Source organism: Stegastes partitus, unplaced genomic scaffold (assembly GCF_000690725.1).
Source record: "Stegastes partitus isolate 25-593 unplaced genomic scaffold, Stegastes_partitus-1.0.2 Scaffold826, whole genome shotgun sequence".
Classification (NCBI taxonomy): domain Eukaryota; kingdom Metazoa; phylum Chordata; class Actinopteri; family Pomacentridae; genus Stegastes; species Stegastes partitus.
The window spans coordinates 262,589-287,608 of record NW_007578557.1 but is presented as its reverse complement, the minus strand read 5'-3'; the positions used below and the strand labels follow the sequence as shown (position 1 = coordinate 287,608).

Below are 25,020 nucleotides of genomic sequence, written 5' to 3'. Positions count from 1 at the left end.
CTCAGACCAATCTTCACATGTGGCGGAAACATCACAGGGGACTCTGGAGTAATCGGGAGCCAGGGGTATCCGGGAGTTTACCCTCCAAATACCAAATGTGTGTGGAGAATCACAGTGAGTCCAATTACATATTCACATGTTTTGCTTTCCCACCAAATCCTAGGAAAAATGATGGTAAAACTCTTAATTAAAAAGATAGAAAGCAGCTGCACAATGTAATAGTATGAGGCTCTTTGGCACAGCCCAAACTCCCAATTTCCTTCTAAAAATACTCAACCACAGTCAGCTTAAGGCATTTTTTTTTGCTGACTGGCTCTATAACATGACTGTACTTTGAAGCTGATGGTGTAGCTGGAAAAGCTGCATTTATAACCACATCCTTAAGTGCAGTATCAGGTTTTGTAAATGAAATATTTTGTGGCAAACTCTGTTTTACATTCTGTAAGTCATGACTAAAATGTGTACACCTATCATGTTATTTTTTATGTCAATCAACAATAGCATCAGTAATAAGACCCTCAATGCTCCCTGTGATTTTCCATCCAGGTCCCTGAGGGCAGGGTGGTGGTATTATCATTCCGCTTTATTGATCTGGAGAATGACAACCTGTGTCGCTATGACTACGTGGATGTTTACAGCGGCCATGTCAGCGGGCAGAGGCTCGGTCGCTTCTGCGGGACGTTCAAGCCGGGGGCCCTTGTTTCGACAGGCAACAAGATGCTCCTGCAGATGGTATCGGATGCCAACACTGCTGGGAGTGGCTTTCTTGCTGTTTTCTCTGCTGCTCACCCACATGAGAGAGGTAGGCCAACATGGGAAGAAGAAGAAGTTGGGAAGAAAAAAAAAAGAAAAGATCTTGGCATGCTTTTACTTTATGTTGCTCTCTTACTCAGCGCTGTCAAGGCTGCAAAGGGTAGCAACTGTGTAGAAAAGCCTGCCACTACCCAAGCGTGTACAACATAGCCACGTGGGATTGTGTCAACATGAGTGGCTCCACTGAGGTCATTGCATTGTACCACAATGGCCAGACAGAAATAGAAAAAAAATGTACTTCCTTAAGTAGCTTTTGCATAATGCAGTGACTCACATTGAGCACATGCAGACACACAGTAAAACAAAAAGGAAGCACAATTTGTCTTCTGCTCGCTTAAAGCCGGCGACCTTTGAGGGTTTCATTTGTTAGAGACAAGGCTTTGGGTTTAAAGTTCACATGGACAAGAGGAGAGCTGCACGTCAACTCTTCTCACGGTGTGATGTGGAATTTCTCACTGACGTTTCTTTGGGAGCATTCTGGTAGAAAGTCAGAAGTATCGCTCAGTCTTTTCCTTTTGTGCAGGGTTGCAAAGCCACATCTACTGTTTTGGTGGAATTTTAATGGATAGTTCTGGGTAGCCAACAAGCTGACAGCTACCGTGGACAATGTCTATTAACCTTGCTTGACGGTAGCAGAAAGACACTGTCATCAAACTTGATTAACACTGTGCAGCACGACATGTCCTGCGTTTGTCAAATGTCTGCTTTTGACTGTGCTAAATTATACTTCTTCTTCAGTCGCATTGGAAAGGAAACACAAGTTGAAGTGGTTGCTTTTAAACAGCACACACGACCCGTGATACACTCGCTCTACAGGGTGCTTAAAGTGACGAAAACGGCAATGAGAGCTCCTAATAAAGTAGATGAGTGGTTAATGGCATGATTGCATAACTGACTCACCATTTTGGCCTTTATAAGGATGGAAAACAAGATCTTGCACATTTCTTTTTTTGCTTTGATTAATGCTGCTGATAATCATGATCTCTCTGTAGGGGAACAGTACTGTGGAGGCCGACTGGACAAGCCCTCTGGCTCTTTCAAAACACCCAACTGGCCAGAGAAAGACTACCCAGCAGGCGTCACCTGCTCCTGGCATATAGTGGCACCAAAGAACCAGGTCAGACATGTAATGTTCAAATCTAAGTGTGACTTTCTGATTGGAAAGTGGCTCTTACAGGAATAGAAGTTTAGGGGAATTAGCCCACTGAGCAGCTTACTTGCATCTTACCCACCTGATAAAGAGCCGATTACAGACTTCTTTTTTTTCTCTAAAAGAGGATTTCTTTGTAATTTTCCTGCAGATTATCGAAGTGAAGTTCGAGAAGTTTGACGTGGAGCGGGACAACTACTGCCGCTATGACCATGTCTCTATTTTCAACGGGCCAGAAATAAATGACGCAAAGAGGATTGGGAAATACTGCGGAGACAGCCCCCCAGCGTAGGTGATTTCTGTCAAGATTCTGTTTTGTTGCCCAAAACTGTGCGTCCTGTGACTTCATCTCAGGTTACCCTCAGTCTAATTTCCTGCGTTGTTCTGCAGGCCGGTGTTCTCAGAAGGGAATCAGCTGCTGATCCAGTTCCTGTCTGATCTCAGTCTAACCGCCGATGGCTTCATTGGACACTACAAGTTCAGACCAAAGAAATTCCCCACCACAACAATCCCACCCACCACCACCACTCAGCCCGTCACCACCAGGGCCATACGTAAGCAGCAACTCGTTTCCAGTGAAAACCAGTAGAACATCTGTGTTTGTTCAGAGACATACTGGCTTCGTACTGCTGGATACTCTTGCTAACATGTGAGGTTTTTTTTTTGTTTAAACACGAGAGGGATCTGGAATTTGCCTACAATAGCACATCAATAGCAGGTTAAGTAATAGTCCAGTTTGGCTGCAATTACAACTCTCCCTTTATGCTGCTCATGGTTATGAGTCAGAACCTCTTTACTGTAGTTAAAAGTGGTCCGCTGAATGAAAAAAAGTCAAACTAATATTCCTAATTCAGTGTGCAGTTGCGATGCATTAGCGTCTTCTGTGCAGTGAGTCAACAGAACATACAGTACTGAAGACATTAAGTCCCGCGAGAGATGCAGCCTCGCACTTGTTCAAACACAACATATGCTAAAACTGTGTGTTTTGCTCACATTCCTCTCATGTAAAGTGTACATAACATAAGTTAATATAGAGTGTGGGCGTGTGTGTGTGTGCACCCGCAATCACAGCTCATTTTCATACTCAAACTCACATTCCCACGCACTGTTGTTTTTTCCCCTTAGTCAGGCCAGGTTATTTTGGCGCCTCCCAGCCATGATGTCATACTGTGACATCGCTCTCTGGTTGGCTTATCTTCCCCCCGACTTTTCCCTTCTGCAGCAAGAAAAATATTTAGACAGTCACCCTGTATTTTCTTTAAGCCTCCGTCCTTTCCTTTATGGACTCTTTACTATCTCGAACTTGAGAAACAGATGTTCGCTTGTCACATTATCTTGCTTTTCTTACACACTGTGCATTGTCTCTTGAGGTCGACAGCCGCTCATTTGGAGAGGCTCTTGTGTTACCGAGAATATCCAGTAAATAAACCACATGGGAAGCAGATGTGACCATAACTTACATGCTTGCATCACTGGCAGGCGAAATTACAGAGATTGAATTATCTTTTGTGTGTGTGTGTGTGTGTCTCCGCAGCGCTGAAGTACTCTGTTGCCCTTTGCCAGCAGAAATGTAAAAGACGAGGAACACTTGAGAGCAATTACTGCTCCAGCAATTTTGGTAAGAGAATCAGTGCTTATTGCAATTTATCTCATATATTACAGTGTTTTTTGTATTGTTAAACATATCTGCTGTTACAAAAAGCCTAAAGTACAGATACTCCGATACAGACCACAGTGTACAGTCCTGATCATGTCACTATCTTTGCTCCTCAAATTTTTTTTCCCCCCCTGCTCAATTGAATGACTTCCTTGATAGCCCGTCAGGAAACTGAAGGACCGCATACAGTCAGGCGCAGTTACCTCCAGTGTAAACACACAACACTCAGCCACTCACTGTACGTAAACTGGCGATAAATGAACGTGTTGATTCAGGCTCTGCCTCCGTTCGCTCCTCTCCCGCTCTCTGATGTTCTCCCCCCAGAGATGTTTACCGCATGCGTTAGATTGGCATTTCAAAGAGTTCGCTCTTGGATTTACATCAGGAACCGAGGAAAGGCAAGTGATGTGGCGGTGCATGTGGAAAAAGTCGCCCGTGTGATGTGGCGGCGGAATCATCACACCACATGTGACACCGCATTTTAATGTGACGGCGAGACAGCAGGCTGAAAATAGTTTGTTAAATTGACACTTGTGACTTTTTGGTATTGTTTTAATCCAATTAGGTGATATATGCGCTTTGAATCGTCATAAAGGAGTTCACCGGTAGCAACAAATACAATAACGCAACGGAAATGGCAGACCTCTGGCTGCTCTCATCCCTGTCAGGAAATGAAACAGGCAGTAGGCCCATGTGAAGTCCAGACATATTGGTACCATCAGTGTAAAGAATCCTGTTTATGGTGAACAAGCCGTGATTTCATCTCACTCCACTGGCCTGTCGCTGCTAAATATCACGTCTGCATGAGTCAAACTGTACTTTTGGAGACCTGGTCAGACTAAACAAGGGTTCACTGAAACTTCACCCTGAACTTTTGCCACATTGTTTATCACTACTAGGCAGAAAATAAAGAGCTGCGGACAGGTTGCAACTCTATTCTCATCAATTGAACTGTAAAATGTTGCTTCTTTTGTTAATAACTGTGTACACAGAAGCACTGATCCGCCGTCTAGTTTCTCTCCGCCGACCTCTGCTCCACTGACTCACATGTAAAACATTTTAGCTGTCTGCTGAACAATTACGCTATCATGCATTTAACTCGGCCCCATTAGTAAAAGCTGGCGTCGCTCGTGTTTAAAAGTTGGTACAGTAGAGGATATCTTTGATGTTGCATTCTGACTTTATGAGGAGGAGGTCGTAGGTCACGGGGCGGAGGAGGGAGCTGTAAAAAGGTCAGGAGGCCTCTGTTGATATCCTGTAAGGAAATGCTCACAGACGGAGCTGTTAATTCTCAATGACGTTTTTACAGACAGGCTGCACTTCAAACGCGAGGAATTGAAATATAGTTGGCGCACATTGTTCGCATTTCTCTCAGATTATTAATGATGACAATAAAAACCAGATTTCCTTTGCTGTATTTGTTCCTATTGTAACCCCCTCCCGACTGTGAATTCCAGGCTCTCTTTTGTTTCGTCCTGAAACATTTGCAAATAATTCTTCACGTTGCACATTTTTACCCTCCTACATTTCGAAATCCACTCCTGATAGGAAACATAGACTTCCATTTACTGTGGCGTGCAGCATAGCAAGCTGTAAAAGTGCTGGATTTATAGACCCCCTCCAATGAAAATCTAATTTGTTATCTTGTTAACAAGCACATATGGTGTTTTTTTATAAGCTAGAAGACAAATGAGCAAAATAAGTGGTAAAGGTTTCATATGTAAAAAAAACCAAACTGCAATGTATGGTTGAATTACTCCAAAATGGCAACTTGCCATTGTGCAGCATGTAGCAGTGTTAACAGCATTCTAGCAGAGTTGTAGGCGAGCTGGTGTGCTCAAGCTGCCATGTATAGGGAGAGGGGCCTAGTGGATCTATGCACAGTAGAGGAAATCACAGCATAGGAAAGAAAACAGCGTCTAAATATGTAGCTTTGATACAGAGACTGAAAGCCGCTGGAGACTTTTAATGCTTTGTAATGATCCAACTAAAACGAGTCAGTAACATCTTTTACTTCTTGGTGGTTTTCCAAAGTCTCATTAAGCCGCAGTTGTTACTGTGCTTGTAAGATTTGGCTTTTGTTGAAACTACAGCCCAGCAGCAACACTTGCCAAAGCGGTAGACAATGACCTTGCACTTCATATTAATTAAAAAGTCTGGATCCTGTTCATAAGCGAGTGTATGAACTGTTGTATTTCTAGTGCACAGTATGCAATTCCTAAGAAAGGACATGTGTTTTCTTATGTGATACACAGTGTTTTTCTTGCTAAATTACAGCATCTTCGTGTGTTTGATGTCACTTCTCATCCCCCCCCTTTTTGTGTGTCTATGACAGTGATAACTGGCACTGTCATTACCGCGGTGATTAGAGGAGGAAGTATGTACGCCACCGTCTCTATCATCAACGTGTATAAAGAAGGAAGTCTGGCAATCCAGCAGGCAGGAAAGACAATGAGCACCAAGATCATTATCCTGTGCAAGAAGTGCCCGTTTATCAGAAGAGGTAAGTGCACTGCATGCTGGTGAATATATAATTGGCTCAATGTCCTTGAGAAAACAATTTTGATGTATGAAGAAAGAGAAAAATGAGTCATTATGTAAATGATGATAATCACTTGCACACTTCCTGATTGACTGTTTTGAATAACCTACGACTCTGAGTTTGCCTCCTCCGCCGTGCCGTCACGCTCGGCTGACGGATCGAAGCGTTGGGTGAGCGGCAGAACTCACTGTCCAAACAGTCAATGAAACTCGAAATATGTTTACATGCGCGCATATAAACATATAGCATACAGACCTGCCACGTGCAGCTTCTCATATTCGGCCTCCCTGAATGTCTCTGCCGTTTCCGCCACTGCATTCAGGTTTTATTTGTGTGACCTCACCAGGCTTGAACTACGTCTTCATGGGCCAGGTGGACGAGGAGGGCCGGGGGAAAATCGCCCCGCACCACTTTGTCATGGCGTTCAAGACGAAGAACCAAAAGGGACTGAACGTTCTGAAAAACAAGCAGTGCTGAGTTCCAGTAGCTCCGAGGATCTCTGTGGAACCGCTCTGCCCGAGGCTCAGCTGTGGATGGAAACAATTAGGGAAAAAAAAACAAACAAAAAAAAACCTATCTCCTTCTCAACAACACAAACACAGGTCACAAAAAACAACAATCTGGATGCGGAGCTACCAGGGCGAGTCTGCATGATTCAGGGGAGCTCTGATTTGCGCGTTTATTAATTTAAGTTTTGGAACAAACAAGACAATCAGAAATGTGTCTTCTGTTAAAAAGAGCTGTCAGTCTGTCTGTTTTGCAGCCTCGCTTTAATCAGATACAAAATTAGCTGATATTTCCACCTCTATTCTCGGACCGTTCCCTGCGTAGTCACATTCCTGTCACGCTCCGAGCAGGGAATTAAATTCTAGCCAGTAACTGGAGCCAAGAGTTTGGAATAGTGCAGCAATTCACAGACATGTTTCATAAGTCAAACATTATTCGAATTGTTTAAAAAATTTCACTGTGCACATCTGTTCTGACATCCCATACGGGCTTTTACACTCAAGTTATTTCATATTCTGTTTTTGCCTTTGAGGCTGTAGAGCACAATGGGACTAAAGACTGGGATAAATGCATTGAACAAAGATATCCGTGCTGCAGAACAGTCTTCAGTTTGACAAGCCTGATTAGTATCGATAGGGGGATTTGTTGCAGCTGATTGTTGTAGTTTTAAAGACGTCGTAGCAGCCTGCCATTAATTTCCTGTGTTCAGTTTTAATGGGCAGGTTTGGAAGTTTAAAATGTGGTGATTAAAGTGCAATATTTAATATATACATGATTCTTTTAAAAGGATTTTCTGCTGGTTTTATGTGAAACAAATGAGAACCTTCCTAGCTGAAGCTTTTTTTTTTCTTCTTAAGTTTATGGATGCAAAGCACCGCCATCACTTACTTACTGTCATTGTTTTTAAAAGGCAAAGGTATGAAATGAAACCTATTTTCATATGGAAAAAAAAGTCTATGAATATTATTTATATTTTATTGTTTTCATCTGCCCAAATAAAACTCCTTCAACACTTTCCTTTTTGTTTGTCTCGTCGCACAAGAACTTGGAGCTGGAAGCTGAAAAATGCCAAATAATGTTTGAAGTGGTCTGGTGGAAGCAGTCGAGGCAACCGTGCTCGGCTAAGCATGAGAATAGATCAGGTGTGTGTAATGTGACTCTCACGTGGACCACAGGGCCACAGGGGAGTTGGCTGAACATTGACTGTTTTCTGGCTCTCAGACCTGTTGTAAGCCAAAAAAAACAAAATCAATTTTCAAGTCACTTCATTTGTATTCAGCAAAAAAATGTCTCCACTCTTTATGCCATTAAACCTCCAGCAGGTACAATTTTTCCATAAATCTTTATTTATCTTTCTGTTGAAAACAATGGCTTTGATATTTACAAAAGAGGTTAAATAGCTGAATAATAGATAGAGGGAGGGCCTGAGTCTGGAGGCTTTGGTGCAGAATATATAATTATCTAGTTCCAGGTTTAAAAGTTGCCTCAGTGACTCAAAAAGAGCAGTTTGTTTTGTGTTTGTGTTGTTTTGCACATGCTCGGGTCACACAGCATCCCAGATAAACAAGAAGCAAAGGTTTTGTCAAGAGGAGAAAGGGAAGGTGAAGAGTAACTAGTCTGTTTGAGGTTTAGCTCCTTGGGTAGAACATGGCGTATTTGGACGTCCGGAAACCCAACAGGTCCCTCATCTCGTTGCGAAACTTGGACAGGTCTTGGCGCAGGTCGTTCAGGTTTTCCACCGTGGCCTGGTCTGTGCTCTGCATCTTCTGCCGCGTGGACGTCAGGTAGCGGTGAACCAGACAGCACATGATCTTCTGGTAGTTCTCGTCTCGCTTCTGCTTCAGGTTCTTCCACTCCTGGATGGAAATAGGAATTCAGACAGATGAAAAGATATTGCATAAACCTCAGATGGTCATTTGTTTAAGATTAGGGGATGGGATTAACCCTCTGATACTTAAAACCTGCCAGCATGTATAAAAGGTATGTTATCTTCAAAAAAAAAAAGGTATAATTACACTATTTATCAGAGCCAGAAACTATGAAGACATAGAAAAACATTAGATTTTCAACTTTCCAACAGTCCTTTGACTTCTCATGTGTAACTTTGGGTTTTGTCTGGAAACTTTACCAAATATAAGCTTAAACTTGTGATTTTTCATCAAAATCACTATTTGCTGGGGGCGGCCCTGTAGCTCACCTAGTTGAGCAGGTAACCCATAAACAGGGGCTGTAGTCCCCGACGCAGCGGTTACTTGGTTAGCTTGGTTACTTCAATTCAACATGCATCATTGTTTTTCTTTTTGCCAACCAAGCACAATTTTTTTTACTATGTTGAGGAAAAATTATACAAGCTTCAAGTTTTTTCAAGTCATGGGTTTGAGTCCCACTTGTTACCCTTTGCTGCAAGTCTCTCCCCAGTTTCTTCCCCCGTACTTTCTTGTCTTGCTCTCTCACTATCCTGACTAATAAAGGCAAAAAGGCCAAAAAAAAAGTTAAAAAAAAACAACAAAAAAAAAACACCACTTTATGCTACTTGTCTCATTTAAAAACTTGCCAAAAAAACAACTTTGCTCTAACAAGATGTTGTATAAAATAAATTCTGCACTGTTTGGTGCAACCTGGAAGCCATTCGTGACTCAGCAGCGACCAACAGTTGTGACAAAACAAAATCAGAGACTTCTCGGCTGAACTGCAGGATGTGTTTACACAGAGCAGACAAGAGACAAATATAGAAACAAATAAAAAATCTAAGCATCAATAGTGTGGAGTCACTACTGGTAACACGTGTAGGGACTTGAAAAAAATGTAACTGTTGGATCAAATTTTTTAGTTATTGTAAAAATAAACAAAGAAATTCATCTTCTGTTTTCTTTATATTTTTTAAATGACTTTTTACTATTAAAACATACTGTCTGATTTCTCTCTACCTCTAGCGATGGTTGTGCTGTTTCCATACAGGTGCAGGGCTTCATATTGTAGTGAAAAATAAGCCCAGTGTGAGTAAAAATGTGACAGGAGGGGGAAAATGCCCAGAAGCTACTGGGGTTCAAAGGGTTAAAGTTACCAAAAAAATGATGTAAATCCCATTTTTCACAACTACGCTTACAGCCGTTCTAATATTTAAGGTCGTGACAGTTTTGGCGCACGTGTCTCTCACCTTCAGGCTGTTCTGTCTCTTCACTTTGCCCTTTGAGGTGTGCGAGCAGATCCACTTGCTCATGCTGGTCACCAAGTAGCAGACAGTCTTCGGGGAGGGCAGGATATTGAACGGAGGAGGCAGAGTACACTTGTCATCAAAGTAGCTAAGCCACAGTTTGGCCCGAGCAAACTTCCACTCCTTATCCTCGTGATTCTACAGAGACCCACAAGCCAACAAGAACATTAGGAACACATGAAAGAGGGAAACTTTCACACACACACTAAGGGAGGAATCTCGAACATGCAAAACCACTATTTCAGTGGAAATCCTTGTGGGGGGGTGAAGAGGTTGTTGTTGTTACTTGGTGTAATCAAGATCAAAATCTGTTGGTAAAGGAAGCAAAAAAATGTGCAGCGGGGTTCCAAAGAAAGAAACCATTTAACATCTGTGCAACATTTCAGGGTGGCTTAGAGCATAATTTAATCTTAACAGTAAATGAAAACAGTTGCAGTTCTCAGCTCCAAGATGAGCTCAAATTGGCCTTGACGACACCGAGAGACGTCTGCGCCAAAAGCTTTTCTGCGACTTACGGCAATTTGTCTGAAGCTTTTATGGAGCATTGCCACCAGCAGCTTGGTCAGCACGATAACCACCACGATGTTGTAGGTGCCTATGATCATGGCGCCCACAAAGGATCGCAGCTCCTCCGTGTAGCTGATGCGGGTGACGAAGAGGGCGACATGTGCCAGGGAGAAGATGTACCAGAACAGAGCGTAGCAGGTCCCCATAAACCTGTAAAAAAAAAAAAACAGAGGAAGCTGGTACATGAACACTGGCATTTGGGCCACATGTCTGTTAGATGCATTTCACAATATGACCCAAAAATATCCTATTGTGTAGCTAACACACTCCAAAGTGAAGGGCGGTGTGCTCGACCGCACAAGATGTCAAAATAACTGCAGGAGACGAACAAGCAAAAAGAGACAGGAGCACTTTCCCGGTTGTGCAGATTTAAATCTATAGCCTGACATCTGAGTACAACACTGGCTTTGTCTGAGCTTAAAAATGAAGCAGTTTATTAGGCTACCAGGGCACTCGGATGTCTGTGTAAAAGGTGCAGCATTCATAAATGCATGTGAGGGTGGGCGAGAACAGAATTCATGAATGCGGGTTACGTGCAACTTCAGCAACCCTGTGATTAGGTTTTATACTATATAATCAGGAACAGGAACAGTCTTCACTTTGATGTTGTGGATGTGATTCCTCTAATTTACTGCATGTACCACTATTTTCTCCTCACTATGGGACTGTGATAGTTTTTCCAAAATATGTTCTACACCATTTACTGCATCTATTTATGTATAATCATTTTGTAGTTTTACTGTATTAATTGTAACATTAATAAATAAATAATGAAATAAAAAACAGTTGGTGTCATTGAAGTACTGTATTGTTCAAATACTGTAAAAACTATGTAAATACCAGCAGATACATGCAAAATATTAATATTTTCAGTGGATTTAAATTCAGTAAAACTGTGTAATTTTAGTCACATATTGTAAAATAATGATTTTTTAAAATTTATTTTTTTATGTGAACATTATTTAGTTTAGTTTTTTTTCTTTTATATTCAACATAGAAATGAATTATTTTTTCCTAATATTTTATTAAGATATTATCTGCAATTAAACAAAACAGGAAAAATCTTTAAAATAATATTATTTACTTTAATTTGTCCTTAATATCTGTGATTTTTCTTTCAAATAAAGGCAAATATCTGTACAATAGCTATACATTTTTCCTGATTTAAATACAGAAAAAAAGAGCTTAATTTTAAAGTCAAATATTGTAAAAGTACAAGCGAGCTTTGGCATGTTTTAATATTAAGGTTAACACGTAAACAAATACTTCTTTTCTGTGATTTTACGAGATATTAGCTGTAATTTAACAAAACAGGAAAAATCTGTAAAATAACAGAAAACTATTCAAAAATTACCATTAAAAATTCTTCATTTTTTTATACTAGTTGAAGGATATATAATCTGTGCCTGCTGCACAGCGTATGTATGGAATTATGAAAGACTTTATTTATTGTAATTGTATTTTCACATGTATTGGCAAGTACACCAGGTGCCCCATAAGCTTTACATATTACGCACTGAAGACGGCACTCTTGAGAAAAAAAAAACATCAGCTTGTGGAATAAAGTCTGTGTAGTCGGTGTTTTTGTTTCTACGTTTCTTCCAAAAAATATATAATCGAATAACATCACACTTTACAGCCTCCACAAATCATAGATCAGAAAAAAAAACTGTCAGCACGTAACCAGCTGTGTCAATACAGCCTCGTACATATATCTAACCTCTAACATCCCTCAACAAGTACTCTGGACATTGACGTCATCAGTGTCTAAAATGACAGACTGAGGTTTGCCCATACGTGTGGAATGCATCGTTGCTCTGTTGCTGGCAGAAGATGCCCTCGCAGTCCTTGGTTTGATTCTTGTCTGGGTCTTTCTGGTCCTTTCCGTAGAGCTGGGTGAGCCCGATGGTGAAGGAGAACAACACGAGCAGGAAGAGGCCCAGGAACTTCCCAAACTCCTGCAGCATCTGACCCATGGAGATCTAAGCGAGAGACTCCAATCTGTCAGCAAATCTGCTTCATCTAATCATGTATACACAAGTCATTATCCAAAATAACAGTTTGTTCTCAGTCATCCCAGTGATCCTTATTAACCTTTAAGGGGGTGGCTGAATGAAAACATCTGACTGATTAAACAGTTCAAGTGGAGCGTTACTCATGCCAATGATTTTAGGACACAAATCAAATTCATTACGAGTCTGGGTGAAGTTATTTGCAGAGTTGATCTAATTAGATAGGATAAACTACACAAACTAGATTTTCTAGATTCTAGACAAGTAGCTTTTGTGTGTTTGTACTCTGAGATCTTTTTAAGTCAGTGAATTTCTTTTTAATGCATATTGGTGGATTGTTTTAACCTTAACTCTGCATAACTTAAAACCAGAAGCACACTTTTTTTCCCAAAAGAAAGAAAGAACAAAAGAAAGAAACCACCTGGCAGCAGCTACTGGAATTTCAGAATCATAGACCAGAATAACTCGCATGATAAGAAGTCTCTCTGTCTTTAAAAATGACATTGAAAACACATGATGCAACAGCTTCAACAGTAACAATGAGCCACGTTACTTCACTCAGTATTTCTGTTTGTTTTTTCTGCTTCATTTCTCTTCCTTTTTGCAGAGTGTGACCTTCTAAGTTTGTTTTCTGACCTTATACACCTGCATTTTCTTTCCAATTCATAAAAACTGGCTATATTTCCACTTGACACGTGACGTTTCAGTACTCTCTTAACACTCTTGTTTTTTGTCAACATGTTCTTGTTTAGCAGCGGCTCCCCGGGGAAGTGGAAAAAGCAACACATTCTGGCAGCTGGAGCGCTCTCACCCTACCTGAGGGAAGACGAACAAACACCGAGGAAACCGGAGAGAGGGCGAGGAGACAGAGAGGGTCTTCTCAGACCATTGGAAAGCAGCTATTTATAGACGGGAGCGGTTTATCTGTTTACGAGGACCTAGAGATGCTCAAACAAGGTCAGAACACACTTGGCCCTTCCAAAACAGAAACAAACATGCAGTGTGCAGGCGTGACGGACTCGAGGTGAAAAGCGGCTGCAGTGTTTGCGCAGGCAGCTTGTTTGAGGAGAGGGTTTCATCCATTGGGGTGATTCATTCTCTTGTCATATATAAATCCCCCTTGTGTATTCCCCCCTTTTGAAAAGGTCTGATTTAGGAGCTGAGGGTGTTCCCTGCTCGCTGAGCCCGACAGGTAGCCTGAGCTGGTTACTGTACAAACAGAGCAGGAATGTAGCAGGTCAGTAGCTGCTAACCTTTACTGGAAGAGGTCTGATGCATTTGAAGCACAAATAAATCTACAGTCGTCTTCAAATTTAGTCATTAAAAAGGAGGGGGAAAAAAAAGTAATAAGAAATAAAAATTTAATGAAAATCATGACATTGCTTTTGAATTGTGGTTCAACAGAATTTTTAAAAAAACAACAACAAAAAACAAGCAAACAAGCATGATGGGACCCGTAAACTAATATTTTGTTGAACAACCCTTTGAGCCAATCACTGCAATCAAGTGTTCTAATTTGTCTGGGACAATTAGTTTATTTTTTAAAAAATTCTTTTCAACCACAATTCAAAAGCAATGTCTTATTTCACTAATTTATAATTTAGCAAATTTTTATTTATTATTACTTTTTTTAGTTTCTAGTTCTTTGAGTGACTATTGTGAGTTTTGCCTTTTCTTTAATGGAAGGGTATGAACACATTTGATGACTTCAACAACATAGAATACCAAATGAGCAAATCATGCAAAATTTAGCATGCAAATGGACGAATCTCCAGTAAATACGCCCATTAAATATGAATGAAGCAGTAAACTGTGGTAAACTGTGGCACAGCTTCTGTCGGTTTTCTCATTGACACACTCATGTGGCCCAGTGGACCATCAGCTATGGTGAGGTTAAGTCTGGGTTAGCCGATACACATTTTTAGTCACTCTTTCCAAACTCAGCGGGGGGGAAGGGGGGGAAGGCTCTACCAGGCAGAAACGTGAGCTGGACGGATTCGGCGAAACTTTCCTTGACTGCAGCCCACATAGTCCTGACTCACCGTCTGTGTGTCGGCCTGCATGTGAGTAGGAGCTTGTCTGAGAGCGACTGGATTCGCAAACACTGGCCCGCTCAGATATCACAGGAGTGTGGAAATGTGTGGGCGGCATTAGTGGAGAGGTGTGTCTGCCATGTGAGCGGCCACGAAAACACACGGCCGCATCTATTTCCAAAAGCTAATAATTTTTCCATCCCCGGGCCAAAGCCAGACGGTGATGTCACAGAGCGAGCGGAGGAGACGAGAGACGGGGGGGGAAAGCACAGAGATCGTAGCTGGAAAGCTGCTCATTAACAAGCTACAAGAGGACCCGTAGTGTTTTATAAGTAGACCGCAAACAGCACCTCGACTTAATGACAGGAAGGCATCCCTACAACTACGGTGACCTCACTGCATACCTGAAGACTGCTTTATGTAATAAAAGGGGGGATTTTTTTTTCATTCCGAGACATCCAGCTCAAAGTCAGACTTTGGCCGGCTTTAGACTTTCTCCCTGCCAGCTGGCTGAGGATACATCATATCATGATGTGATAAAAAGGGACACCTATGGCACTGAGGCCGCTGAAAGACCTGAGAAGAAAATATGCAAACCAGATTTTTGGCGTGTTTGGGGAAGCAAACACCAGAGAAATGTCCAGTTGTGCCAGATGAAGTGCTTGCTTTTTGTTTTTTTAATAAAAGGTAGAAAGTCAATCTGCTACACTTGTATAACCTTTTGCATAAAAACAAGAAAAAAAAAACCTGCTAATCCTGGATGACACTGCCAGCAAAGAGCGACTAATCAAGAGGATCCAAGGCTTTACTGAAAGTAAATCGTATCTTTTCTGCTTCAGTTATTTGAGTTGCATTAGAGATATTTCTTAGTGTCCAAAATGTGAATCTATTCAGCTTTTGATTTCAAAAACCCTTTTGTTGGCCAACAGAAGAACACAAATGGGATTAAAACAGGTCCAAAACTAAAGAAAATACCTTTAAAAGTTTCACATTTAATAACAAAATCCACTTTAACTTTATTCCCAAGCAGCCAAATCTGCTCTTATGGCTGTAGTTCAGACGCTGCGTGCCAGATTGTGACAGAAATCAATCTAAGATCCAGTAAAATGGGAGCACATAGTCGAGCTCCTCCAGCTTTTTTTAAATACGCAGAAATATTTCGAGAAATCAATTTTGTGTAAACTGAAGGCGGCCATTCATGTAGACGATGACAGCAGCGCTCTGATGCATATGGCGGCTGAGAGGCAAAGCTTTATAATATCGCGTTCGGTTTGTTATGAGCGTATTATCGCAGCAGAAGACATCCGTCCACTGCTTCAGTTCACTGTGCTTATACTAAATGGTTATGATGATGGTTATGATACTGCTAAGCACAGCTGGTGTGATGTTTAGTGTAGGCTTGTCCTTGAGTGCTCACATTCAGTAAGAGAGGAAGAGAGTGGGTGGTGAGTGTGTGTGTGTGTGTTTGGTTAGAGTGATTGATAAAAAAAAAAAAGGGAAGCAGTTTTATAATCATTACATAACTATTAGGTCATTTTTTTTCTCATCCAAAATGCTTTCAGGATACATAACTTAAACCCCCCCGAGGATGACAGTAACGTTTTATTGTTGCATGTCTGGTTTTACTCGAGGTCACATCTTTAATTCTGAAAATTTCAAATCACAGCTATAAGGAAGTGTTTTCTTACCTGTAGCGGCCCCAGTATAGAGCTGGTGGTGTACATGAAGAAGAGTCGCAGGTAACTCAGAACGTTGGCGAAGGCAAACAGGCCCTCGGCCACCAGGATGGGATGGAAGGCGTCCCAGTTCTTCCTGGGTGTGTCTTGTGCATTTTTGAACTGCGGAACAAGCAAACACACACAGGAATAGTCCAAATGACTCGATCATCTATAGGGATAAAGCTCGTAAACCTCATCGTTTCTGCTTAATATGATGAGCAGAGTCAGGTGTGCAAACTCATTCTTGATTGGCTAAACACACCTGATTAGATCTAATGATCCTATATTGAAGTGTGTATTAACAGATGTGTCCAGTGATTCTGTCAGATTAGGTGTGGATCAGAAAACATGAACGCAGCTGACTGGCTTTAACACTCAGACATGACATTTATGATGCTCATCTAACATTTGGCAAGAATACAAATAAGATTGCTCTTTAAAATGTCAGTGTAGTTTCTAGGCGTTTTTGTCACATTTTTACTCTGGACTCATTTTTCACTGCAATAAAAAGTCCTGTACCTTTATTGAAACAGTACAGCCATGTCTAGCAGTAGTCAGAAATGTCTTCTGTGTGGTATGACACACTTAGAATGCCATAAATCGTTAAAAAAAGAAAGCAAGAAATGTCAATTTCTTTGACTATTTGCTTTACAAAAATTGGAAAAACCTGTAATCAATATTTACAATATTTTGTGCCCACAGATGTTACCAGTGCTGGAAACAACTGTGGCTCTACAAACTATTGGTAAAATACTACTTATAATTTTATTTCTGTATTCGCACAGCCTGCAGTTCAGTCGACAAATCGATGAATGTTTGTCATGTAACTGTTGCTCTCAGCTGATGGCTTCTCAGTTGTTCGGAGAAGCACAAAATTTTGAGTTTGTTTAGATAAACAAATACACAAACACTTCATTTTTGGCAGTGACAAAACACTACATGGAGAATAAAGTTATTTTAACTTCTTAAGACTCGAGCTCTTGCTTAATAAGCATCTTTTATTTCTCTTTGCTATTTGATCAGATCAGACAACAATTGCAAAAAATTAAAAAAAATAAAGAAAATAAAAATATATCTGAAAATATATAAAAACATATTTAAAAAATAATAGAAAAAATCAAAAAACTAAATAGCAATAATAAAATAGTAATAAAATAACAATAAAAAATTAAATATTAACGACTGTGGTAATATAACCCAAAATGTAATGTCCACACACGTGCACACCAGGTCTTAAGAGGTTATTGAAATTTCACATTTTTAAGCTTAGATGTGATTAATTTTTCCAACAAAAACCACATACGAAACACATGAATCGTTTGAGGACCATCTGAAAGTTAAAAAATCTCATGATTATTTCTGTCTTACAGTGTTTAGCTCTAATAAATGGTGTAACTTTGGGGATTTTTTAAAAGATAAAGATTCCTTTCAAACTTGCTTGCTGGTTTTGGGGTTCAAATTATGATTTCAGTACAACGTTAAACTTAATTAATTGTTTCTATCAGTAATGTAAAGGATGTAGAATACTGGCACATTGCACCTTTATTATTGTTACTGACGCATTGGTGATCTCAAATCATTCCTATCATCTTTGTCCAACTTCAACTTGAGCTGAGATTGAATAAATCACAACAATCATCACAACCCCTGCACAGGAGCAAACGGTTAATACACAGAATGATGAACTACTAGTGCTGTTCAAAGTAAACTGGCACATGCTAAAATAAATTGGCTTTCTCAATCCAGTGTCTTGTCACCCTTTGAACCAGCAGCACATAAAAAGATCTATGCAGTTTTCTATCTAATCAATCTAAACAGTGTGTGTAGTGTGTGTGTGTACCTTGCTATGAGCAACAATCTTGAGGGCAAAGGTGGCCAGGTAGAGGGAATTCATCACAAAACTCAGCTGGTTCCTAGACTCTTCCAGAAAGTCTTCCAGCCCCACGTACCACAGACGCTTCACGTCCGACCACACCATTCCTATAGGAGAGCAGGAATTTATCATCACACACACACACACACACAAGTGGAAAAAGGCATTTAACTGTCATCCGCCACATTTCAAAATCCCTTCCAGATTCAGCCATAAGTCATCTCACAGAGCGAGCCCCGGGGGGAACGAGAATGTATGAGACAGAAATCTGAGATTAATGTGCTGAAAATGTGTCATCGGTGGGATTTAGGGAGGTGTGTGGAATTTAATAAAGATGGGGCATTTTTGTTTATGTTTATTAATCATTTTCTTTATTTTTTTCAATCTAATGCAGAAATCACACCCACAGATGGCGAGAGACGCGTCATATAAACGTCTACATGCATGTAACCCGGCAGACAGACAGACACACTCAGTCTCGCAGCATCTGATTTCCCCATTAATGTGACGCATCTCGCTCAGGGGAATCGCAGGATGGAGGGACCGGGAGAAAGATGAGAAGAGGAGGGAGCAGCGTGGGAGAAAGACAGAATAATGGAGAGCGAGGGGAATGAAGAAAGTCGCCGTTTGACTCCGCTGTCTGAAGACATCCGACACATGTAGGAGCTGGTAACACATCCTGATAACGCGACTCATGAGGATGTCTGTCTTTTTGAACTCAGATCATGCGTTTGATGCTGCAGAGTCCCCCCGAAGCACAAGATCTGCACCACTGCATCACATCTTGCATGAAAAAAAAAGCTCTTTTGAAATTAGACAACTTGACAAAGGGGAAAATGCTGAACTTGGTGAAATTGACTCCTTGATGTTGCTCTTTTGCAGTACTTAAGGAATGGTTCCCCCTCTAGTGGGCTATCGTAGCGCATAGAAAAACCTTCTACACCTATGTCTAGTGACTACTGATGCCACTCCAACAATTAACTGAGAATTACCCACAATAGTCTTAATAACACTGAAAAAGTCTTTTTATAACCTGTCAGTTACAGTTATTGAGAAGATTTATCAACCTGGCAATGGAAGAGATACAGACACTGCCAAAGCGCTGTGGTTGTGATGTTGGTGGTGGAGAGGAGTAGGATGCTGCAACCACCAGACAAACATCCCTGCTGAGAAGGGAGGGTCATTAAAGCCACCGAATGTTCACGCTAATAGTTTCCTGGCGTACAGAGTTAATTTCTTGCTGTCACAATCCAGCCCTCCTCTGCAAAAGAAAGCGAGTGTACGTACACGTTTCTTGCAAATTTATGTTCGCGTGGACGTGTGCCCGAGGTTTCAGCCATACAAGCACTCAAGATGGGCCACGGGGGAGAAAGAAGAAGCTGCGGCTCCTTTCTATACAGCTCAATTAGGAGCAGAATTGACAGATTTAATCCAGTCAAGCCAGGCTTTCAGTCATTTAGCATAGAAACAGCCGTTTGTCATGCAATGCCTGATAGAATTATGGATACAAGATACTGGCCTTTAGCCAGACCATAACGGGAACCTCTCATTTTCACTCCACTATGCAACGTTACTGTATTAAATTCTGGTTTGAAGGATGGAATTCTTACTCTATTTTTAGTTCTTTTGCTTGCATCAGCAGAGATAATAGTTCAATTATTGAAATTTGACATACAGCCTACACCACGTAAAGCATGCGTATCAGTGTGTTATTTATTTCAAACCGACCTATGATCCAGAGGATGAGCAGGTAATCGATCATCTCCAGTGCAGGGCCCATCGTGTTTTGCTTGCCCTCGTTGTAGACCAGAGAGTACAGGTTGAGCAGCAGCAGGAAGGTGAAGTAGGAGGCGCTGTGGATGATGAACTTCACAAAAGGCGTGTGGATTATCTGTCCGACCCGGGAGCGCGGCACCAGAAGGTAGCAGACGGAAAGCAGCGGCCAAAGCATCGCCACGCTCAGGACCGTGGCCATCTTCAGACAGGTGTGTTTGCGGCGGTAGCTGGCCGTCTCTCCGAACCAGACGGTGTTGAGGAACTGCTGACAGTTGGACTGAGCCACGAACTGGGAGAGAAATACAGATAAAAGATCAATGTGAGGGGGTGAAGTTAAAAATATGAGTTGCAGATTTAGTTCTTTTTTTAAGTCAAACTGTTTGAGCCTGATTTTCATGACATTCAAACAACTGCTTGTACTTCTTACACAGACTTCGACTAAATGAAAAGCTAATGCCACTCATGTCAACAGAAACTGGAAGATGTCTCGACTGGCTTTATTCTAAGGTAATAAAACCTGCCCACATCCTTCTACAATTTATCCTTAACTAGCCTATTCCATATAGGGAGTGTGACAACCAAGTGGTAACCTCTAGGGCTGAAAAATGTCGCCAAAGCAAAAATGGTAAAAACGGCAGTTCATCAAACGGCCACTAGAGGCTGTGAGTCAATCCTCATAGACCCCCATGTTAAAAATGTCCAACTTTACAGCAAAAATAAACATGTTTACTGCATGGTGCAAAAAATGGTTTTGATCTCTATAGCTACTTTCCTTGTCCATGACAACTGTACTGGTGGTAATTATACCATAACTCACCTCTTGAATTGCATTAAGGCTTAAAATTAAGCATAATTAAGGATGTGGCTTTAAAGTTCCTTTCTTAAACTTTGTCTTTGCGCATCTCACAACATTCACACACAGTAGGGATGAAGGAAATGCAAACAACAGGAGCCTATTTTGACAGACATTGCAATGAGTCATGATTTTAGTGAAAATGGTCTTTTTTTTTTTCATTTCCTTTCCACTGAAAAAAATAAGAAAAAGCTAATGTTATGTTTGCTGCAGTTTGAACCAAGTGAGCAGGCTCCCTAAGGGATAGATACAAGCAGTATTTTGTGACACATTTGACCTTCTTTCATCGATAATATCTTGATAATTTTTTTCAGCCCTTATTCACATTTTTTGCGTTTTCATGCACATCCCATACTAATGACCCATGTGCTTTGTATTTAAGCATCTGCAGTTTGTTTACTTCTTCCGATTGTGTTTGTCTCTTCCAGGTTACGACAGGAGTTTATAGCTGGTTAAAGCTGTTTCCCCCGTGTTTCCAATTTTTACTCAAAGCCGCACTAATCAGCTGCAGGCCGTAGCTTCACACTGACTGACATGAGAGTGGCATCGGTCTTTTGTTGTAACTCTTAGCAACAGAGCCAATAAGCTTATTCAAAAATGTCCTTTGTTTTCGTAAGTGTGCATAATTCTGACCAAACTACACAATTTAAGCTCTACACAGTTGAAGACGAGGGTTGCTTAAACAATAACTACAAAAACAAAGCTATGGAATATAACAGAATCATTGTTGTGACTTTCAACTTGACAGAAGCTATTAGAAAAAGAGTGTTTTAAATAATTCCACTTATTAACAGCATACAATAGAATGATTTGTTCTGCAGAGAACAATAAACAAAAATGTGTTCTGTGCAATAAAATCCAACCACAAACATATACTGTTGGTAACAAAGTAAATGGGACTCGGAAATAAGTGGGTAGTTCTCAGATGCGCCCTTCGGAGAAACCTTACCGGTGGTAATTCTCCAGCAGGAAATGCTATGCCACCAGCTGTATGTACATGATATATGAGGGAGAGGTTTTACACATCGCCATTCCAGCAGTAAATTATCCCACAGCTTCCAACATGTAGCTTTAGTTTGTCTTTAACTGCATTCGCCTAGAGGAAACACTTCACGCTGCCTAACAAATTTTTTCCCAAACATAAGCACATGGTGTGCTGGGGCAGCTGTTAAATTTGACATGAAGTACAGAGATCATTAGCACTATTATTTTCTCTCCACAAGTCTATGCATATTCAGCAGATCTAATTCTCTCAGCTTGCTTATGCTGCAGATCGACTTGCTGCAGATGCTGCAAAAAAAAAAAAACATCCAGCTGCAAATATGAGCCATCTAACCTCTTTTTGGTTGTACTTGATGGCCAGTTTAAGCCGGCTGAGGTTCATTCGCTCCTCCAGTAAACCTCTCTTGTCCACGTGATCGTCGCTGGATGTGTGGTTGAGAATCACTTCTAGTTCTCGAGAGTTTCGAGCCTGAGCCAGCAGGTCCTTGGCGAACATCTTGCACTGCTTCGCCAGCTCCTCATAGTCGTTCCTGGAATAAAAAAAAATAAGATTCAATCAGAACACAAGAAAGGCTGAGATTCTTAACTGACTATACGAGAGAGGATTTATAATATCACCGTGTGGATAAATATGCAAATAAAAAGTGGACAGATGTGCAGCAGCTGACTTTACCTGAACTCCACCTCCACGAGGCTGAGCTCCTTCAGGTCTGCGCTCAGCTCAAAGGCCCTCAGTATGGGGTCTTCCTCAGTCAGCATGATGAGAGACGGGCTGGCTAAGCATCGGTAGATGTCAAGGCGGAACCTGACCCACGAAAATGAAGCGAGATGAGGTGGTTAAAAAAAAAAAAGGGGGGGGTGGAGGAAAATGTAAGGTAAGAAAGAAGATGGCACAGATAGGAGTGTAGAGATTAGAAAAGAGAAAATGGAGAAACATTCAGTCCTCTAGCTGTTTCATTTGTACCTGTTCTGACCTTTATGTTGTTTGCCAGCCAAGCTGCAGACTGATTCATTTAATGTACTGTGTGGGAGGCTACACTGCCCTGCACAGAGAATAACAAATGGCCGGCAGAGGAGATCAGAAAAATCTCATCTGCAAGTCCGAGATGGTATCTGAAACCAAGAATTACTACATCCCCGTGGAAGCGCTGCTGTTTTTGCTGCTTTCTCTTAAATTAGAGTTTGTATTGATTTTACATTGTGTAAAACCACTTGTGAAAACACCAATACTGGCTCTCTGTGGCTAGATAAGTAGGGCTCGGCAATAACTGAGAGCATTAGGAGTCCTCTGAGGGACAACGAGGGAACTAGAAGCATTCAGGTAACTGTGGCTGAAAGCATTCCTAAAAAGCCTGTGATCTTTAATCATTTCCCCCCCAGACACTAAAGATGACAGCTTCCAGCGAGATGCTTTCATCAAAACAAGAGGCCGAAATGTTTCACAAGAATCTTTTTCTGAACACTTCACTTGACAGGCCACATGATTCACAGCTGTTTTGAAGCTCCCACATACCAGAGCAAGGACCAAAATAATCTGGAAAACAAAAGTGACTGTTCACTGACAGTAATTCAGCACAACACCAAATATCTGGTTTTAATCAGTGGGAGCTTAGAGCTGACACCATTTAGACATTTTCTAGATCCTCGAATCACTGGAGGTGACCTGTACCTGGAGTGTCGTAAGCTGTCCTTCTTGTTTTTAGCGTTGCAGAGCGTGCACTCGCAGCCTACAGCGTGAGGCCGGGGAAGCGAGATGTCCTGCTTCAGGAGCATCGTCAGGATCTCATAGTTGTTCCTGTGGGCCGCCAGGATGACCGGAGCCACGTCCATGGTGGTGGAGTACTCCGGGTTCTGGATCCGCTGCATCAGTTTCTGAAAAAAATTCAAACAAAAATGTACTGAAATAATTCATGTTGGCGATTCTGCTATTTGCATCTGCATTGTTTTTTTTTCTTGAAAGATGATTCCTTACAGCGATGGAGGGCTTGGACGACCTCCTGGGCCGGTGGTTGAGGAGGATGTCCACGGCTCCGACCACTTCTGAGTCTATGGCCACCAGCAAAGCATCTGTCGCCTACACACAAGCATTTTAGAGGCGCTAATGAACAAAACAAGCAGCACAGCAACGCATAATTGTTTTACCCCCTTGAGTATATGCGTGCGTTGGGCTACCTGGCAGCCATGTTCCAACAGAAGCTGCAGGATGTCTAGATTCTCATTCTCGATGGCGATGGTGACGGCGTCTCGGCCCAGCACGTCCACGCAGTTGATGTTGAGCTCGCCGTGTCGGTTCTCCTCGAGCAGTTTCTTCACCATGTAGTAGTCACCTGGGAAGATTTCAGTAGATTCTTGCAAAGTCAACTCTATTAAAGCAGCTAAATATGTTCTGGCACAGGCAGGAGGTCTCACCGCGCAGGCTCAGCTCCAGCTGCCCTCTTCATCATGTATAACAATAACAATCTCCCTCAAAGGACACTTTCTGTTGCCGAGCCATGTTTAGAGAGGCTTTATATGGTCATGTTGGCTTGTGCACCTTCTGCCTGTGCAGCGTTCTTAACTTATCAATGAAACATTCTCCTCCCTTCTCACTGAGTTGACAATACCCATGCCTCTTTTTTTTGCTATTTTACGCTTCTACTGCAAGCGTGTCAGTTTGTCCTGAGTCGGGGAGTGAAACTTTTAGAGGAGCAGACGTTGGACTAAATATATCCTAACCCCCATAGGCAAATTTCCACAGCAGTCAACGTGTAGGCAGCCGTGAGAGGTATTCAGCGGGAAAAAATGTGGCTGCAATGACCCTGCAAGAAATCTATCAAGGTGTTAGTCATTGTGCATGCTACCTCCAGCACATACAGGCCTCCTGAATCACACACAATGCCCCAGTAATTCACTAATTGCACCAGCCTGTGATTACAAAGCTGTTGCATAAACATCCTCATGAATGTAGTGATGATAATAATAATAATAATGCACTTTGTATGAAATGAGAGACAAATATGTTGCAAACCTTTCTCGCATGCCAGCAGGAAGAGCTTCTCATCCAGTGTCGTCTCCTCCTTTACTTCTCTCACATCTTTCAAGGCCAGAAATTTGTCCGGAGAGGAAGCGTCCGTGCCCTGGTACAGAGCTGCCATTACGACGGAGAGCGAGTACGGCCAAACACTGATGTGCATCCCACTAGAAACCGGCGACTCTTACACAAGAAAGCCCGTCACATGCGATGACATGAGTGGAGTCCTTTTCTTTCTCTCCCCCTCTCTGTCTTCTTCTTGTTGTTGTCGCAGCGCAGCAGAGGTTTTAAAA

The 25,020-nt window shown here is 41.6% G+C and overlaps 2 protein-coding genes across 2 annotated transcripts in view; one reads left to right on the top strand and one right to left on the bottom strand.

Moving 5' to 3' along the window:
* Positions 1-7,684, top strand: part of pcolce2b (procollagen C-endopeptidase enhancer 2b) — an 8,143-nt gene extending 459 nt beyond the window's left edge. The window contains exons 2-9 of the mRNA XM_008292723.1: positions 6-114; positions 547-802; positions 1,806-1,930; positions 2,115-2,251; positions 2,354-2,517; positions 3,498-3,581; positions 5,956-6,123; positions 6,509-7,684. Of these exons, the coding sequence (XP_008290945.1) occupies positions 6-114; positions 547-802; positions 1,806-1,930; positions 2,115-2,251; positions 2,354-2,517; positions 3,498-3,581; positions 5,956-6,123; positions 6,509-6,639 (1,174 nt within the window). The 3' untranslated portion in view covers positions 6,640-7,684. The remainder of the gene's footprint in view (positions 1-5; positions 115-546; positions 803-1,805; positions 1,931-2,114; positions 2,252-2,353; positions 2,518-3,497; positions 3,582-5,955; positions 6,124-6,508) is intronic.
* A 308-nt stretch (positions 7,685-7,992) lies between these two features.
* On the bottom strand, positions 7,993-25,020 carry trpc1 (transient receptor potential cation channel, subfamily C, member 1). Its single transcript, XM_008292722.1, has 13 exons — positions 24,725-25,020; positions 23,890-24,044; positions 23,690-23,791; positions 23,387-23,589; positions 22,391-22,522; positions 22,052-22,247; positions 19,815-20,151; positions 18,054-18,193; positions 16,184-16,333; positions 12,248-12,432; positions 10,399-10,600; positions 9,827-10,021; positions 7,993-8,525 (listed from the first exon to the last, which is right to left on the bottom strand). The coding sequence occupies exons 1-13, from the start codon at positions 24,888-24,890 to the stop codon at positions 8,298-8,300; spliced, it is 2,391 nt and encodes a 796-aa protein (XP_008290944.1). The 5' UTR covers positions 24,891-25,020; the 3' UTR covers positions 7,993-8,297.